Source organism: Rhinatrema bivittatum, chromosome 1 (genome assembly GCF_901001135.1).
Source record: "Rhinatrema bivittatum chromosome 1, aRhiBiv1.1, whole genome shotgun sequence".
Taxonomy (NCBI): Eukaryota; Metazoa; Chordata; class Amphibia; order Gymnophiona; family Rhinatrematidae; genus Rhinatrema; species Rhinatrema bivittatum.
The window spans coordinates 144,984,084-145,002,538 of record NC_042615.1 but is presented as its reverse complement, the minus strand read 5'-3'; the positions used below and the strand labels follow the sequence as shown (position 1 = coordinate 145,002,538).

The following is an 18,455-nucleotide window of genomic DNA, read 5'->3' as shown; positions in this document are numbered from 1 at the left end:
GATGTATCTTTGGTCTGACCCAGTATAGAAAATCGTATGTTCTTATGTCCAACTGCATGATCCCTGCAGTTTCATGGATCAGGTTTTTAAAAATTGATCCATGAAACTGCAGACCAGCGAGACTGATGTTACCAGGCAAAATAGCAGAATCTATTCTGAACAAAATTACTGTTTGTCTGAATAGACACAGAATAATGAGATAGAGCCAACCTGGATTTAGCAAAGGCAAGTCTCGCCTTACAAGTTTGTTAGATGTTTTTGAAGGTGTTAAATATGTTGACAAGGGTGAGCAGGTGATTATAGTGTATCTGGATCTTTAGAAGGCGTTTTATAGTCCCTCTTGGGAGACTTAATCAGGAAATTAAAAAGTCATGGAATAGGAGGCAATGTCCTGTTGAGGGATTGGTAACTGGCTAAAGGATAGAAACCAGAGTAGTACTGAATGATTCTTTCATTGGAGAAAGGTAAACAGAATCAGTGCTATTTAATATATTTATAAATGATCTGGAAAAGGGAGTGGTGCGTAAAGTGATCAGAGTCACAGATGAGACAAAATTATTCAAAGTTGGTACATCACAAGCAATTTGTGAGCAATTGCAAGAGGACTTTGGAAGGATTGGGCAACTAAATGGCAGATGAAATTTTATGTGGATAATTGCAAAGTAATGTATAGGGTGGAATAATCCAAACTATAGCTACACAATGCTGGTTTCCATATTAGGCATCATCAACCAGGAAAGGAACTTGAAATCATTGTGGACCATACTTTGAAATCCTTGGCCCAGCGATGGTCAAAAAAGCAAATAGAGTGTTGAATAGTAGTAGGAAAGGAATGGAACATAAAATGGAAGATATTATAATGCTGCTGTATCCATGGTGCAATCGCACCTTGAGTATTGTCCCATTTCCAAAAAGTTATAACAGAACTAGAAAAGGATACAGAGAAAGTCTACCAAAATGGTAAAGGGGATAGAATAGCTTCCCTCTAGCTTTTCAGCCTGAAGAAGAGGGGTTTATAAAATCGTAAATGGGAAGGAACATTTATCCTTTCAAATAGTACTGGGACTAGGGGACACGCCATGAAGCTAATATGTAGTACATTTTAAACCATAGAAAGTATTTATTTTCCATTCAGTGCACAATTAAATAGTGGAATTTATTGCAAGAGGATGTGGTGAAAGCAGTTATAGCTGGGTTTAGACAGATTCGTGGAGAAAAAGTCCATGATTAGCCATGTAGACTTAAGAAAGTCACTGTTTATTCTTTGGGATCCTGTCGGGTACTTGTGACCTGTTGGCCACTGTCTGTGACAGGATACTGGGCTTGATGGATCTTTGGTCTGACCCTGTATGGCATTTCTTTCTCCTGTAACTCAAAATGGATCAAAAGTTAAATTAATGCTAATAGAGAGAGGGAATTTAAAAGGAGTAGCAGCATTTTCTGCTCTCTCTAATTCCTCTGTGTAACCCATAATCTGTGTGTAATATGAGGTAAGTTTTAAATTTTGGTGTAGCAATACAGCATCTAACCATTCAAGCTTCATTTTCTGTTTCAAAAATATCTGGGCTAATTTTGAAACAACCATATAAATTAGACAGCAAATATGTGCACAAGTTAACACCAGTTTGTAAAGGGAAAATATGCACATACTTTTCCTTTTAAAAGTTATTCACCGAAATGACCCATACACAGAATTTCACCAGTTAAATTGTGTGCAGAATTTTTTCAGGAAATTCTATGTGCATGCTGCTGGAAATGCAAAATTGTGTGCATGTGTGCAAACCCCTGTCCAAGCCTGCCCCCAGGAACGCAGTCCGAGAAAACTTCTTCACAAACATGGCACATGCACAGAAAGTTCCAGAATGGTGGTATAAAAGGTGAAAAGGTGGAATGGGGAAAGATGGAGAAGAAAATACTTTTCTACGGTATCCACCATTTTATGTGTTGGTGAGAGACATGTCTGCCATGAAAAAAGTTAATAGACCCGAATCTATTTATAGAACTGAGTGCTTGTATAGAACTAGCAAATCTGAATGTGGGCAAGGCAGTAGAGCAGATGAGATACATCCTAGGACAAGGATAAGCAACCCCCTTAGCAGATGTGCCACTGAAGCATCTTCTGCCCACTGCCGTGCTGTTTCCAGTATGCTGGCCCCATAGATGTTTTCAAAACAGATGGCAGTCTCATGCAAAAATAGCCTTTATTTGCAGCTGCCTGTGATTTGTTCCCCACTCATTTAATTGAATTTTACATTTCTGTTCCACCTTTCATAACTAGACAGCCACTGGCAGAAGATTACAATAAGTGCAAAGGAGTTGCTGCCTACTGCTTAGCCCAGTCATTTCACTCCAGTCCAGCATACTGGAAACAGCACGGCTGTGGGCAGAAGATGCTTCAGTGGCACATCTGCTAAGGGGGTTGCTTATCCTTGTCCTAGGATGTATCTCATCTGCTCTACTGCCTTGCCCACATTCAGATTTGCTAGTTCCATACGAGCACTCAGTTCTATAAATAGATTCGGGTCTATTAACTTTTTTCATGGCAGACATTTCTCTCACCAACACATAAAATGGTGGATACTGTAGAAAAGTATTTTCTTCTCCATCTTTCCCCATTCCACCTTTTCACCTTTATACCACCATTCTGGAACTTTCTGTGCATGTTCCTTCCAAAGTCTGGCCTCCAAGTGTTGTTGCACAGTGGCAGTACTCACCCCCACAGCTGACCCAAAGACATTAGAAGCCAGGTTCAGAAATGGAACCCAGATCTTCCACATTGCAGGACACTTACTGGAATAGTTTTGTGATCCTTATCCATGAATAGTATTCCTTCAGCACACAATTTCTTGAGTACTTGGCCTCGTGTGAAACTTTTTGTTACTTTTACAGTGTGGTAATAAGCATGAAAATGTTTCATTTTCTTTATTGAAGATTCTTTTACACTAGAGGGAATCAGTAAGATGGTCACTTTTGGTTATTAAATCACATAAATGCTATGCCTATCACATCGGTCTTGAGTGACTACAGTTCAACACTGAAAGTATTGACGAACCATTATAAATACCTTAAGTTCAGAAAACATGGAAGGAAATTTCAATGACTTTGTTGTATTTATAGAGAAGGGAGGGTAAGTAATCAGGGACATGACCATTGTGTTTTGTTAGTAGATTTATAGGTAGCCTGTAGTTGATGACCTCTTGCTAAGCATGGTTTGCTGGTGCCAAGTTTTCACTTGCATGTCACTTGGGCTTGACCTGCAGGGAGCTTTCACTAAAGGTGTATGCATTTTACACTTTTCTCTCTCTCCTGGACCCTTCAATTGCAACAGTTACCACTTTTTACTCTTTATAAGCTTTCACTTAGTTCCTTTCACTTTTTCTGGGATCATGATTGATTTTTGAAAACTGTTTCCCATTATCCTGGTTTGTGTCCTTAATCTCACAATCCAATTCATTTCTGAAGGTGGTCCCTAGTGAAATTTTTATGTTACAGAAGCTGAATACAACGTGCCTCTTCAAGACAGATATAAACCCTTCTTATGTTTCAACAGCTTCGAAAAGGCAGATAAATTTGCCCTCGTCTTCCCAGAAAAGCAAACAGTTTCTTCCAACGTCAGCCACTAAAGGAGGTAATAAATGAGCCACTTACCAAGTTCAAACAAAACAGAAAATTCTACTACAAAACAACTTTATTAATTTTATATATTAGTTCAGGAGGGCAGTGGCAAGTTATGGATACAGGCTGAGAACATTTGAGTTGCGATACAGATTACTATAGATTTTTATATTTGATCCAGCACATACTGTTTGAGTACCATGTTTTCAAACCACCTGTTGTCAAAATTGTTAATAAAACAATTCAGGAGGGGAGTAGTAGGTTTTGCTGAAAGTCGATCTCTTGTAATCCTGAGCTGGTAGAATGGCAGCCAGCACATGTACACAGATTGTCCAGCAGGCAGCTGATAGTTGCAGCATCGTTGTGCTTGAAGTATCTAGACCTATAATTTAAACTAAAAGTTTTTACACTTGAAAATGAGAACAAATCTGCCTGTAAATAAGTAATAGCTTGATGCTAGAGGGTCAAGAAATGTTACAGAATTGAGCAAGAAAATACATTTTAAGGTTGCATAACTTTTTTTTTTTGTTTGGTTTTTTTTTGTGGATACTGAGCTCTGTACTCTTATAATATGCTTGGTAAATCATTACATACACCATCGCTAAAATAAGTCATGGTGTATATCGCCTCCACATATCTTTTTAGCGGTATTGATTCTGTTATACTCCTACCACTGCTGCTTCCAACACCACCTCTTCCACCATGACCTGCCTCTCATCCTCTATGCTGCCCACAGCCCCTTGCCTCGCCAAACAGAAAGGCAGATGTCAGTCCTGAATAGGCTCGAGAGCTGACTGTCTCTCTTGGCTGTTTTCTCTTGTCGATTTCAAAACTGAGACCAGCAACTTCCACGCTCAACTTGCAAATTATCATAGGAGCTTCGAAAGAGACACTTGTGAGGATTATTATAGCTGGGAAAAGGGGAGGAGAAGAGGATGTTGAGGCAGTGGATGTGAAGGGGTAGGAGAGCAGGCATGTGAAGTTGGAACATGCCAAGGTGATGGAGGCGTGGCAAAGTGAGAGAGGGAACGGAAGATAATTTCACCCTTACTATTATCTCAAAGGCCTCTCTGCCTTGATAGCCTCCTCTTTGCCTTTTCATACTATAGGCCTCCGCTTCTGCATACTCCCTTTCCCCCAGGGCTCAGTCCTTGAGCCCTCCCACCCATTCAGAACCTTAAAAAAGTGTTTTGCTCCTTGTTTGTGTATGACTCTCAATCTGAGAGTAATTAAACAGCTATTGACAGCTACATTCCAATAACATTTTCATGGGATTTACTTGAGCAGCTTTCTGCATTGCCCTTGTTAAAAAAATTATTGCCTCCCCTTAACATTGCATTTATATAAAAAAATAAATGGATCTTTGCATCCTGGGTTCTGTAAATAACACGTTTAAGTGACATACGGTATTTAAGTTTAAGCCATGATATGGTTAGATAAAGTAACTGTATTTTACTATATAGGCATTGTAAAATATGGGTTTTCTGGTTCTTATTTGACAAAAATAAATGTCTTTACACTATCAGAACCAATGCCTTTTCCTTCATGGTGTGAGACAAATTTCAGTGATTTAACTCTGCAAAATCTGTACCTTTTCTGTCCCTGTTAACTTATGGTCAGTTTTCTTTGCTTCCAGGCCTTTTCCCCCATAATTACATGCACTGTAGGGTGGTGGCATCACCCATGTTGTTATGACACTTCTGTGTTAAACCCAGCACTTTGCTAAAAGGGCCATTTTTACAGTGAAGTCTGGCAGTGACCCAAGGCTATCAGTGTAGTTGATGGGAAGGGAAATCTGTTAGAATAGGGGAACATTATGAATGAAGGTTCATGGCACCAGGATACCAGCACTGGTTCCATTTGAGCTGGAAAAAAAGAGTTTTGAAGAAGACCTTCAGGGACATAGTGGTCCCACCTCCAGTCTAGCAGCCCTTTTGCTGCTTTGGAAGAGCAAGGTCACCTGGTAGGAGATTTTAGTGTGGCAGAAAGGGATCCTGTAGTTAGGACCTTCCCTCCAAGTAATGCTTTATCCTCTTGCTAGCGATCTGTGACTAGGAGGGAAGGGTTAGATGCCCATCAATATAGTGGATGATTCGATCATTAGGGAAATAGTTGGCTGATGGGCATGAGGATCGCTTGGTAACTTGCCTCTCTGATATGAAGATAGTAGACCTCAGGGCCCCAGATAAGATTTTAAAGTGCTAGGCAGGAGGCAGATGTTATGGTACATGTGGGTACCAATGACATACAAAGAATGCAGGAGGGGCAATTTTGGAGACGAAATGTAGGCTCTTAGGTAGGAAATTGAAATCCAGAAGCTCTAGGATTGCATTCTCAGAAAAGCTTACCATTCTACACATAAGACCTCAGAGGCAGGCAGAGCTCCAGACTGTCAATGCGTAGATGAGACGATTGGGCAGGGAAGAGAGTTTTAGGTTTGTTAGGAACTCTGGAATATTCTGGGAAAGGGGGGGGGAGCCTTTTCCAATGGGATGAGCTCCACCTTAACAGAGTAGAACCAGGCTGCTAGCACAAACCTTTAAAAGGAGATAGAGCAGCTTCATGGTTCAGAATGATGTATCTTTGAAGGATAATAACAAAACAGGAAAGTTAGGGAATCTCGACAAAGAGGTTGCAATAAAGGCTAAAGTAGCCCAGGTACCTTTAAGGCCAATGTAACCCCAATATATAAAAAGGTCTCCAGGGGCAACCCAGGAAACTATAGACCAGTGAGCCTGACTTCAGTGCCAGGAAGAATAGTAGAAACTATTCTAAAGATCACAATCACTGAGCATATAGAAAGACATGGTTTAATGGAACACAGTCAGCATGGATTTACCCAAGGCAAGTCTTGTCTCACAAATCTGCCTCATTTTTTATTTATTTTTTTTTGAAGGGGTTAATAAACATGTGGATAAAGGTGAGCCAGTAGATGTAGTGTATTTGGATTTTCAGAAGGTGTTTGAGAAGTCCCTCATGAGAGGCTTCTAAGGAAACTAAAAAGTCATGGGATAGGAGGCGGTGTCCTTTCATGGATTGCAAACTGGTTAAAAGACAGGAATCAGAGAGTAGGATTAAATGGTCAATTTCCTCAGTGGAAAAGGGTAAACAGTGGAGTGCCTCAGGGATCTGTACTTGGACCAGTGCAGAGAGAATGAAGAAAAGATGATTTATATTCAGCATCAACCAACAAGGAATGAATTACATTGTCTGGGTAAACAAATAAGCATGGGTGTACCTTGCTTGTTACGGTGGTTACTACACCAAATCAATTAAGCATGATACTTCACTTGGAATACATATCCAGTGCAGCTCACTGCTTCAACGACAGGGGGAATGAAGTAAAGAGGATTTATAGTCAGACAACCAACAAGGACTGAATTGCACAGGCAGGGTAAACAAATGGGAGTAGCTTGCTTATTACAGCGGTTACTACCCCAAACCAATTAGCTAGATACTTCACTTAGATGCAGCTCTAGCACTGCTGTCTGCATCGATGGTGGGGGTGGAAGGGAATTGGAACCAAAAAGTTACCAATAAGGGCTTAGACCTCAGCGGTCAGAGTAACAGATAAGTATGAAAACAAATAGGTGTGAAAGCTTGCTGGGCAGACTGGATGGGCCGTTTGGTCATCTTCTTCTGTCACTTCTATGTTTCTTTATGATCTGGAAAGGAATACGATGAGTGAAGTAATCAAATTTGCAGATGATACAAAATTATTCAGAGTAGTTAAATCACAAGCAGATTGTGATAAATTGCGAGACTGGAAGATTGGGCATCCAAATGGCAGATGAAATTTAATGTGGACAAGTGCAAGGTGATGCATATAGAGAAAAATAACCCATAGTGTAGTTACATGATGTTAGATTCCACATTAGGAGCTACCACCCAGGAAAAAGATTTAAGCATCATAATGGATAATATATTGAAATCGTCAGTTCAGTGTGCTGCATTAGTCAAAAAAGCAAACAATGTTAGGAATTATTAGGAAGGGAATGGTGAATAAAATGGAAAATGTCATAATGCCTCTGTATCGCTCCATGATGAGACCACACCTTGAGTACTGTGACAATTCTGGTCACCGCATCTCAAAAAAGATATAGTTGTAATGGAGAAGGTACAGAGAAGGGCGACCAAAATGATAAAGGGTATGGAGCAGGTCCCCTATGAGGAAAGGCTGAAGAGGTTAGGGCTGTTCAGCTTGGAGAAGAGATGGCTGAGGGGGGATATGATAGAGGTCTTTAAGATCATGAGAGGTCTAGAACGGGTAAATGTGAATCAGTTATTTACTCTTTCGGATATTAGAAGTACTAGGAGGGCATTCCATGAAGTTAGCAAATAGCACATTTAAAAATATTCAGAGAAAATTCTTTTTCACTCAATGCACAATTAAGCTCTCAAATTTGTTGCCAGAGGATGTGGTTAGTGCAGTAAGTGTAGCTGGGTTTAAAAAAGGTTTGGATAAGTTAATGGAGAAGTCCATTAACTGCTATTAATCAAGTTGTCTTAGAGAATAGCCACTGCTATTACTGGCATCAGTAGGATTTGAAGCAGGCTATATCTACCAGGAGCACTTCCCAGCAGTCACCCTAGTCCCACACAAAAGCAGAAGTGCAGAGCACGGGACCCTCAGTAATCATGCTGCCAAAAGAGAGAGAAGTCTCAAGCCACCACTAGTAAGGAGAAATTTGTTGCGGGGGAGGGGGGGAAGAGATCCTCAGAGGTGTGGGGAGAGAAAGGGACATGCTAGGGGATGGGAGTAGAGATAGGGATGCTGCTGAATGGGTAAATCTGCTTACTATTGCTATGTACTGGCTTCCATCCACCAAAATAAACTCCGATATGTACCCAGAAAAATGAGTCACATTTTTCCACTGATTTTTCTCCTGTTTCTGTTCTTGTCATAATAAACCCTGATAAAGTCCCAGTGTTCAAGAAATATAAAGGATCCCAAAAAGAGGAAAAAAGGGAAGAATATCTGGTGAAACAGAGGGAGACAAAGAAATCAAAGCAAAAAGTCAGGCAGAAGAAAGAACTGCCAAAGAGGTAAAGCGAAGTGACAAAACATTTTTCAGAAGTATCAGAGAAAGGTTCGAAGTGGGATAGTGAAATTGAAAGGTGACAAAGATCAATGGGTGGAGAGAGAGAAAGAAATGATGGAAATATTAAACTAATACTTCAGTTTGGTATTCACTAAAGAAGACCCTGAAGAAGGACTGTCGCTAGTTAACAAGACTGTGGATTGGGGTGGAGTAGACGAAACTCCATTTACAGAAGAGAATGTATGGGAAGAGCTAGGAAAACTGAAAGTGGACAAGGCCATGGGGACATTTGAGGGGCATCCCAGGATACCGAGAGAGCTCAGAGATGTGCTGGCAGGACCACTGAAGGACCTGTTCAATAGATCACTGGAAATGGGAGTAGTACTGAAAAATTGGAGAAGAGCGGTGGTGGTCCAGCTTCACAAGAGTGGGAGCAGAGAGGAGGCTGGAAACTACAGGCAAGCTTAGCCTCACCTCTGTGGTGGGAAAATTAATGGAGAATCTACTGAAGGAAAGGATTGTGAACTATCTACAATCCGGTGGGTTGCACGGCCCAAGGCAGCATGGATTCACCAGTGGAAGGTCCTGTCAGACAAATCTGATTTTTTTGATTGGGTGGCTAGAGAATTGGATCAGGGAAGAGCACTCAATGTGATTTACTTGGATTTTAGTAAAGCTTTTGATATGGTCCCATATAGAAGACTTATGAACAAAATGAGAAGCTTGGGAGTGGGTGCCAAGGTGTAATGGTAAATGGAAGCTACTCTGAAGAGAGAACCATGTTAAGTGGAGTGCCACAGGGATCGGTTTTGGAACCAGTTACGTTCAATATCTTTGTCAGTGACCTGGCAGAAGGGATAGAAGATAGACACACTTTATTTGCAGATGATACTAAGATGTGCAACAGAGTGGACACGTCTGAAGGAATAGAGAGAATGAAAAGTGATTTAAGAAAACTTGAAGAGTAGTTGAAGATTTGGCAGCTGGGATTCAATGCCAAGAAGTGCAGTCAAGCATTTGGGGTGCAGCAATCAAAAGAGCTGTATGTGATGGGTGGTGAAAGACTAATGTGCACGGACTGGGAGAGGGACCTTGGGGTGATAGTGTCTGATGATCTGAAGATGGCAAAGCAATGTGACAAGAAGGAACTACTGGGCTAAAGCCAGAAGAATGCTGGGCTGCATAGGGAGAGGAATAACCAGTAAGAAAAGAGGTGATAATGCCCTTGTACAGTTCAGGAAATATTTCTTCATGGAGAGGGTGGGGAATCCCTTTATTGCCCTTCCATAAGAGGTGGTAAAGACAAAAATAGTCGAGGAATTTAAAGGGGCATGGGATAAACACTGCAAATCCCTAAAGGCTAGAGGTAGGAAATAGAGAAAAGAGTGCATGTGGGGGTAACTTGCTGCTGTGGCAGTTGCTACCCTTAACAAATAAGCTTTGATGCTATTAATGCAACTCCATCATTGCTCTCTACTTCAACAGCAGTGAGAAAAAGGGAATTGGATTCAGACAGCAACCAACATGGGCCCTGACTTTTACAGCTTGAGGAACAAATAATCATAGGGATAACTAGCTGATGTGGTGCTTACTACCCTTAATCACTAACAGGCCGATACAGTACAGTGCGCGCCGGAGCGCACTGTCACCCTGCTCTTGGACGCGCATTTTCCCTTACCCCTTATTCAGAAAGGGGAGGAAAACGCACATCCAACCCGCGGCACCTAATAGCACCCTCAACATGCAAATGCATGTTGATGGCCCTATTAGGTATGCGCGCGCGATACAGAAAGTAAAATGTGCAGCCAAGCCGCACATTTTACTTTCAGAAATTAGCGCCAACCCAAAGGTAGGCGCTAATTTCTTCTGGCACCGGGAAAGTGCACAGAAAAGCAGTAAAAACTGCTTTTCTGTGCAGTCAGAGGTCCCGAAGAGAAAAAAAAAGTTAAAAAAAAAATTTAAAAATTTGAATTCGGCCCGCGGCTGTCGGGCTGAAAACCGGACACTCAATTTTGCCGGCGTCCGGTTTCCGAGCCCGTGGCTGTCAGCAGGCTCGAGAACCGATGCCAGCAAAATTGAGTGTCGGCTGTCAAACCCGCTGACAGCCGCCGCTCCAGGCTAAAAGGAGGCGCTAGGGATGCGCTAGTGTCTCTAGCGCCTCCTTTTGCCCGATTCTACCGCATCACCTCATTTGCATACTGAATCGCACGCACTGGCGAGGGGCCGGTGTGCGCGCCAGGAGAGTGGGCGTTCGTCCGCTCTCCCGCGTTTTTACTGAATCGGCCTGTAAGCCTGATACTTTTGATACAACTCCAACTTGGCTTTCTGCTTTCACAGCAACAGTTAAGGGAAATTGGATTCAAACAGCATCCGAGGGCGCTGACATTTATGGTCTGGTAACTGATAAGCAAGAGGGTATCCTGCACAGTGCAGCAGATACTGGCATAAGCTTGCTGGGCAAACTGGGTGGATCGTTTGGTCCTTTTCTGCTGTCATTTCTATGTTTCTGTGATCATATACTGTTTACTAAATTTTGTATGATAGAATCATTACCAGTTTGAGGTGGATTTTTTGCCCAGTAGTTCCTTTTCTTTCTGCTCAGTTGAAACCAGTGCCTGGATTTTAGCACCATGAGCCTTCATTCACTGCTATTCAGTGATTATTCTCTTTTAAGGGATCCACTCTCCCACTGTTACTAGTCTGGTCATTGTAGCAAAGGGTAAAAAAAATCGCATCAAGTTTTCACTTAATGTTTTGAAACAAAAAATTCAATTATGTCAACATGAATTAAAGAATACTTGACATAAGGAGGAAAAAGACCTCAGAACCTAATATGCAAGTTCTCTAAGGAACATGTAAGCATATAAATAGGTAGATCACTCATAGGTCTTGAAAAACCTCCATTTTTAACTTTTATTCTAATTCAAAACATTAAAAAAATTTTATTATCCCTCTTTTTTTTTGTGTATGTAAATATAACAATTTTTTGTGAATTTTTTGTCTTTCCAATTGAACATGTAAAACTGGCTTATATGACCAGCTGGCCCGATATAATGCAGTTTGATGTTAAATGTCAGAAAAAGATATAAAGGCATCGGCATTAGGGGCATCCAGCATTAGAGACATCTAGCCTGACACATTGGGGCATTCAGCTCGGCAGCCACAGTTCCTGGGCTTTTTAGCCTGTCAACTTCGAGGAACACAGTCAAATGTGTACAGGTCCGAGTTGCCACATAATGACGACAAGATAAGTCTTTTTCTGATACTTTATATCTTTTTCTGGAGCTCCACTCCAGGCCTGAGCGCTTGCCTGCCAGGGGTGGAGGGGTGTCCCACTCCAAGCTAGAGTCCTCTCCTATCACTGATGATGGTTACTTTTTAGTTAGTGTGAGGGCCACACACATCACTTTGGAGTCTTGATGTCTGGAAAAGACATGTGGTCAGTCACGAGCTTGCTTTTCATTGCATTTACAGCCAGCCTAACCTAAATTACAGATCTGAGGGACAGGTCTCCTTTTTAAGGGCTGCCTGTAAATTTACAGACAGCTGGCAATTAAAGTTCAATACTAAAAATGCTGAGTTAAGGATTGTGATGAAGAAACCCAAGAGAGCAGTATACTATAGGAGGTGGAATACAGATGTCCACAAAGAGGAAGCAGAGTTTGAGGTGACTATATCCAGTTATTTAAGGGTAGCAAAACAATGCAACAGCACTAGAGCCAAAGAAATGCTAAGGCACAGAGGGAGAGGCATAAACTAGTAGGCAAAAAAAAGTGATCATGCCATTGCACAGGTCGTTGAAAACAAACCTGGAATATCATGTCCAGTTCTAGATGCCATAGCTCTGGAAAGATTTAGACAGAGTAGAGGCAGCCCAGAAAAAGGGCTACCAAAATGGTGTAGTGCTGCACCAAAAGTCCTGTGAGATGATACTAAAGGAACTAACCATAGTTAGAGAGGGGAGACATTACAAATATGTGAAAGGTGTTAATGCACAAGAAGTAAACATTTTTCAGTAGAAAAGTTCTAGAACAAGGGGTCATGATATGAAACTTCAAGAAGGTAGTCTTGAGCAATGTCAGGAAATATTTTTTGTGGAAACAGATGTGAATATATAGAAGATTTTTCTGAGGCTGTTAGTTGGTGGAACCTAAAGCAGTAACAAGAAGGCATGGGATTAGCAAAGAGAGTGCTTTGTTTTAAAAATAAATAAATAGCCAGAATACAGTTCAAGACAGAGGGTGAAAAGGAAAGGAGTGGTAGCCGGGTTGGTGTGGAATGCTGCAAATTGGAAGATCAGCCAACTGTCTGGCAGGCTGGTTGTAATCAACTGGCCTTAAAATATGTAAAATCGACAGACTAACCATAAGAATGAGTTCCTGACAGCTGTATGCAGACAATCAGTCATCATTTATTTTATTTATTTGTTTTTCTGTACCGATGTTCATCGTACATATCACACCGGTTTACAGAGTAGCGGAGGGGTCTGTCAGTGTAGACTTCTGATTTGCATCGGAGCTTTGCTAGCTTATTGTGCTTTATGACATTATGTATCATTATACTTTGCATGGTGAACTTAGTTGCTTCTTACAATGAGGTTAGTAGCTTCTTACAATGAGGTTAGTAGCTTTTTACAATAAAATTAGTAGCTTTTTACACTGAGTTCTGTTGAGTTTCGTAACATCATGTATCATCATATATCATATCACGTCATGTTACAGTTTTTTAGATTAGAATATTACTCCCCATAGATTGGCTGAGTTGATGCAGGAGGTTGATGGTGGCAATCATCCAGAGAGGACAGATCTTCTGGCAACAACCATATTAGTATTGATAGCTATTTAGGTTATTTCAAAGTTTTGTAGTTAGGCATGGAAAGAGAGGAGTTTTGATTACAAACTAAATAGATCTTGTAAAGCCCTCTAGCCAAGAAGGTAAGATTACAAAGGAGGAAGATGATGACCAAAACTGTCTCTGATAAGGAGTGACATCTTACAAGTGGTCACGCTCTAGGCTGGCAACTGGAACATATCCTTAGCAGATTGGACAGGAATAAGTTGGCAGACCGGATGGGTCATTTTGGTCTTTTTTTGCCAATTTCTGCTAAGTTATTTTGTTAGATGTCTGTCCACTGAAACTTCACATACTGCAGACCCTTTTCATATAGAGGGCAATTTTTCAAACTGATTTCCATAGTTAAAAAAACATTTTCTGCCTGGACAGGCAGGACAGAGGTCAGCTGCACAAGTGAGTGTCGATATCCGATGGCACCAAGACAGAAAAGCCGTCTCAGAACTCAAGCCACTCATCTTTTTTTTTTTCCTTGATGAACATTTAAAATTTTTGTTTAATTTTTTTAAAATCTTTGTTTAATTTCTTTATTTTTTATCTTGTCTCTTGAAAAATATTATTTTTTCTTCCAAGTAGTTTTGTTTAGCATTGGTCTTCTTCAGAATGGCAGAGGAAAAAACAGGATTCAAGAGAGATCTCCATTGCTCTTTAAAATGGACTTTTATCAGATCAGCATGAGAGGTTTCCCCACTGTCTGGTGTCTTCCCATGCTGTGCCAAATTGTGCTGCCAGTGCTTCCGTGCTTTAGGGCCAGAAAGTCAAGATCATGAGAGGTCATGAACGAGTAGATGTGACTCGGTTATTTACACTTTCGAATAATAGAAGGACTAGGGGGCATTCCATGAAGTTAGCAAGTAGCACATTTAAGACTAATCGGAGAAAATTCTTTTTCACTCAACGCACAATAAAGCTCTGGAATTTGTTGCCAGAGGATGTGCTTAGTGTAGTTAGAGTAGCTGGGTTCAAAAAAGGTTTGGATAAGTTCTTGGAGGAGAAGTCCATTACGGCTATTAATCAAGTTTACTTAGGGAATAGTCACTGCTATTAACTGCATCAGTAGCATGGGATCTTCTTAGTGTTTGGGTAATTGCCAGGTTCTTGTGGCCTGGTTTGGCCTCTGTTGGAAACAGGATGCTGGGCTTGATGGACCCTTGGTCTGACCCAGCATGGCAATTTCTTATGTTCTTATGTCTTATGAAAGAGTTTGAGTTCTACTAATGCATCTACTACCTCTGCAGTTAAAGTAAATCATTCTTCAGCACAGAGTCGATCACCTAAATCTGAAAAAGTGCAGTCCTCGCACAATTGGTACAATGAATGTAAAAGTCTCAGTACAGGTGCCATTCAGCTTCCAAGGAGAGTAACAGGAAAATTTAGCAGCAAAATATGTGCGCTCCACATAGACGAGTGCTTGCTCAGCACAGAGACAGTCTCCTTTATCAGAATCCTTCCTCAATGCTGAAACGTTATCTTTTATTTTTTTATTTAAAATGGTTGCATCATCTAAGGTCCTAAGTAGCTTACATCAAACCATTCACAGATATAAAGAGACCAATTCAAGAAAGACAAACTATACCATCCACATTTAAAATCAGTGTTATCTTCTATGCAGACACTTTCTCGGCATGGAGACTCCGATTCAGGTACAGAAGTGTTAAAACTGGACCAAAGATCCCCGATAACAATTCTGGTTCATGAATCAGACAATCCTTCTACTGTCATTTCTGCAGTTGACCATCATCCCATGGTCAGAAAAATGTGCTTAGAATCTGTTAATTTTTTTATTTTTATTTTACTGAAATGCCACCTCCTCCATCACTGGAACAGATGCCTCCTATTTTGGAATCAGTCTACAATCCTCCCTTATCAGCCTAGTGAAGACATAATACAAAGCAGGGGCAGGGGAATGAACTGCCATATTCCTGTTTGAAGCTCCTGTTGTCTGACAGCTTTGTCAATGCTACCAGTGTTGAGAAAACTAGATACAAATATAAAGATCAGTCTTGTCCAGGTCATCAGCCATATTAGCTGTTTCACCAATCATTGGTCATAGAATCAGCTTTATAAAAGGCAAAAAGCTCAAAACCTCATTGTAATACACTTCCAGCCAAGGAGTTTGCTTTGTAGGATTCCAGAGCAAAAAAGGTGTTACAATAAGCTATGTTAAATTCCAGAACAGCATCGGGTATACATGGCATATAATATGGGGCAGACTTTCAAAAGGTTACGCACGCCGGGCCTATTTTCAAAAGGCCCGGCGACGCACATAAAGCCCCGGGACGTGTGTAAGTCCCGGGGCTTGCAAGAAGGGGAGGGGGCGGGGTCAGAGGCTCCCAGCACAGCGGCCATTTGCTGCTGTGCCGGGGATCGCGCACCGGCCCACTGCCGGCACACACAGCTTACTTCAACTCCAGGGCTGAAGTAAGTTTTAAAACAAAAGAAAAAGGTAGGGGGAAAGGGTGGGGGATAGGGAACAGGGGAAGGCAGTTTTGGCTCGGCGCGCACAAGGTGCACAATTGTCACCCCCTTGCATGCGCCAACCCCCAATTTTATAACATGCGCACGCCCTCTATGTATTCTTGTATACAAAAACTACAAGATATTTTATTTATTTATTTATTTGACTATTTTCTATACCGGCTTTCACGACCAGGGGTCGCATCAAACCGGTTTACATTGAACAGTTTGTGCATTAAACATAGAACTGAAACAACTAAACTGGTGCAGGAAATACAGTTACAATGAACAAGGAATTATACAACTGGGGGGGGTGGGAAGAAGAAAAAGAAGAGAGTATAACAATTAAAAAAATACATTTACAAAGGTTCTTTACAAAATATGTAACTTAAAGACCTTGATTGGGAGCAGTCTTGGTCTGGAGTAGGTGGTGGATGATTAAGTCTTTATAATGGAGTTATGAAATGATGTGAACTTGGAAAAAGTGATTAAGGGGTGATATTAACATGAGTTAATCTAAGATCGGAAATGCCTTTCTAAAAAGCCAGGTTTTTAGTCTTTTTCTAAAAGTTAGTAAGCATGTTTCCTGGCGCAACTCGGATGGGATAGAGTTCCATAAGCGTGGTCCTGCTGTTGATGGTGCTCTGTCTTCAAGTGATTTGTGTTTGAATGTTTTGGCGTGTGGAACCTGTAATGCTTCTTTGTAGCAATTCCTGGTTGGTCTGACTGTGGTGTGTTTTTCCAGGGGGATTTGTAGATTTAATGGTGCGAGATGATGGATGACTTTGAAGATGGAAGTTATGGACTTATACATAATTCTGTATTGAATAGGTAGCCAGTGAAGGGCTTTCAGGATCGGGGTGATGTGGTCAAATCTCCTGGAATTGGTCAGAATTCTGGCAGCTGTGTTCTGCACCATCTGTAAAGGTTTTGTATGAGAAGCTGGAAGGCCTAGTAGAATGGAATTACAATAGTCCAGCTTGGAAAATATAATTGATTGTAAAATTGTTCTGAAGTCGCGGGAATGGAAGAGTGGTCTGATTCTTTTGAGGATGAATATCTCTTTTGAGATATGACTTCTCAGGTCATATCTCTTTTGAGATATGACCTGAGAACTTCTATTGGAGTTTAACATTTTGTGCCAACTCTCCGTGAAGCTGAAGAATGTGGTAAGTGCCTCATCAGATCAGTCAATAAGGTATATGAAACTTCTTCCAGGATGTCACCAATAGCCATTAAAGCAAGAAGATTGCTGATGTTCCCTGTACAGCAGATAATCGCTTTGGAGAAAAGTGAAAGAAACAATAAACCTTACTAAAAGTCATTGTAATTCTCTATTTACATTATCAGCAGCAACGACAGAACAACTTTCTGTGTCTAGGAAGCCCCACCTTCAGAGTTTCCGGTTAGCCTTGGACAGTCTTCCAGTAGGGGGAAAATGCCAACATTTCATTCCCACATGGTCTCTGATAACAACAGATCATTGGGTATTAAAGATCATACAGGGGTACCATTTATCTTTCCTTCCAAACAGTCCTCCCAGGAGGCACTCTAACTGCAGATCAAATCGCACACTTCTGCAGCAAGAGCTGTCAACTCTCCTCTCAGCCAATGCAGTAGAACCTGTTCCATCACAGGAAAAGAACATAGGGTACTACTCCAAGTACTTCTTAATTCCAAAACAAACAGGAGGTCTTTGTCCATTGTTTGATCTCAGAAATCTCAGCAAGCATCTCAAGAAAAAAATTCAAGATGAACTCCTTAAGTATGAACCTCCCTCAATTGGAAATTAATGACTGGTTATGTACTATAAATCTCAAAGATGCTTAGGCACACATTTCAGTTCACAAGAATTATGGTAAATTTCTGTTTTACCATAGGAAATGATCACAAGTTCTCTCTTTTGGCCTCTCGGCTCCCAGAATCTTCACAAAATGCCTTGCAGTGCTCATCTATGGCTCCACAAGGTATTTGTTTATCCTTTCTGAGATGATTGGCTCATAGCAGGCTGAGCCCAGCTCTCCACACGTCATACGATGGAAACTCTTCAATCTATAGGTTTCATTATCCTTGTATCAAAATCCAAGATGAAACCCTCTCACAACAGACATGATAAGATTATCTGAATACAATACAAGAAAGCTTTTTTCCCTCAACAAAGAGTAAACCTTTTTATGAGCATAATCCTGATGACATCCAAATGAAGACAAGTCACAGCCTGGCAGTTTATACAGATGTAATTACATGACAATGGTTCATGTCACTTTTTGCTCACCTTGCCCTGAGTCCAGCTCAGTGGCACTTAAAATTCCAGCGGAACCAACATTTCCACCCACTATCTCACAAGGTACAAATACCCAGTAGTCATCAATTTTCTGACATGGTGGTTAAATCCTTGCCAACCTATGCAGAAGTCAGTTTTTTCACCATCTCAGTTTCAGGTAATAACCACAGATGCTTCCAATCACAGCTGGAGAATTCATTTCAACC

General features: G+C 41.0%; 1 protein-coding gene across 2 annotated transcripts in view; it reads left to right on the top strand.

Annotated features, from left to right (window-relative positions):
- Nucleotides 1-18,455, top strand: part of SLAIN2 (SLAIN motif family member 2) — a 123,803-nt gene that overhangs the window by 95,707 nt on the left and 9,641 nt on the right. Inside the window, exon 7 of one of the 2 annotated variants that reach the window (XM_029588078.1) lies at nucleotides 3,551-3,628. The exons of the other annotated variant lie outside the window; for it this stretch is intronic. Coding sequence (XP_029443938.1) covers nucleotides 3,551-3,628 — 78 coding nt within the window. The remainder of the gene's footprint in view (nucleotides 1-3,550; nucleotides 3,629-18,455) is intronic. 2 annotated transcript variants of the gene reach the window in all.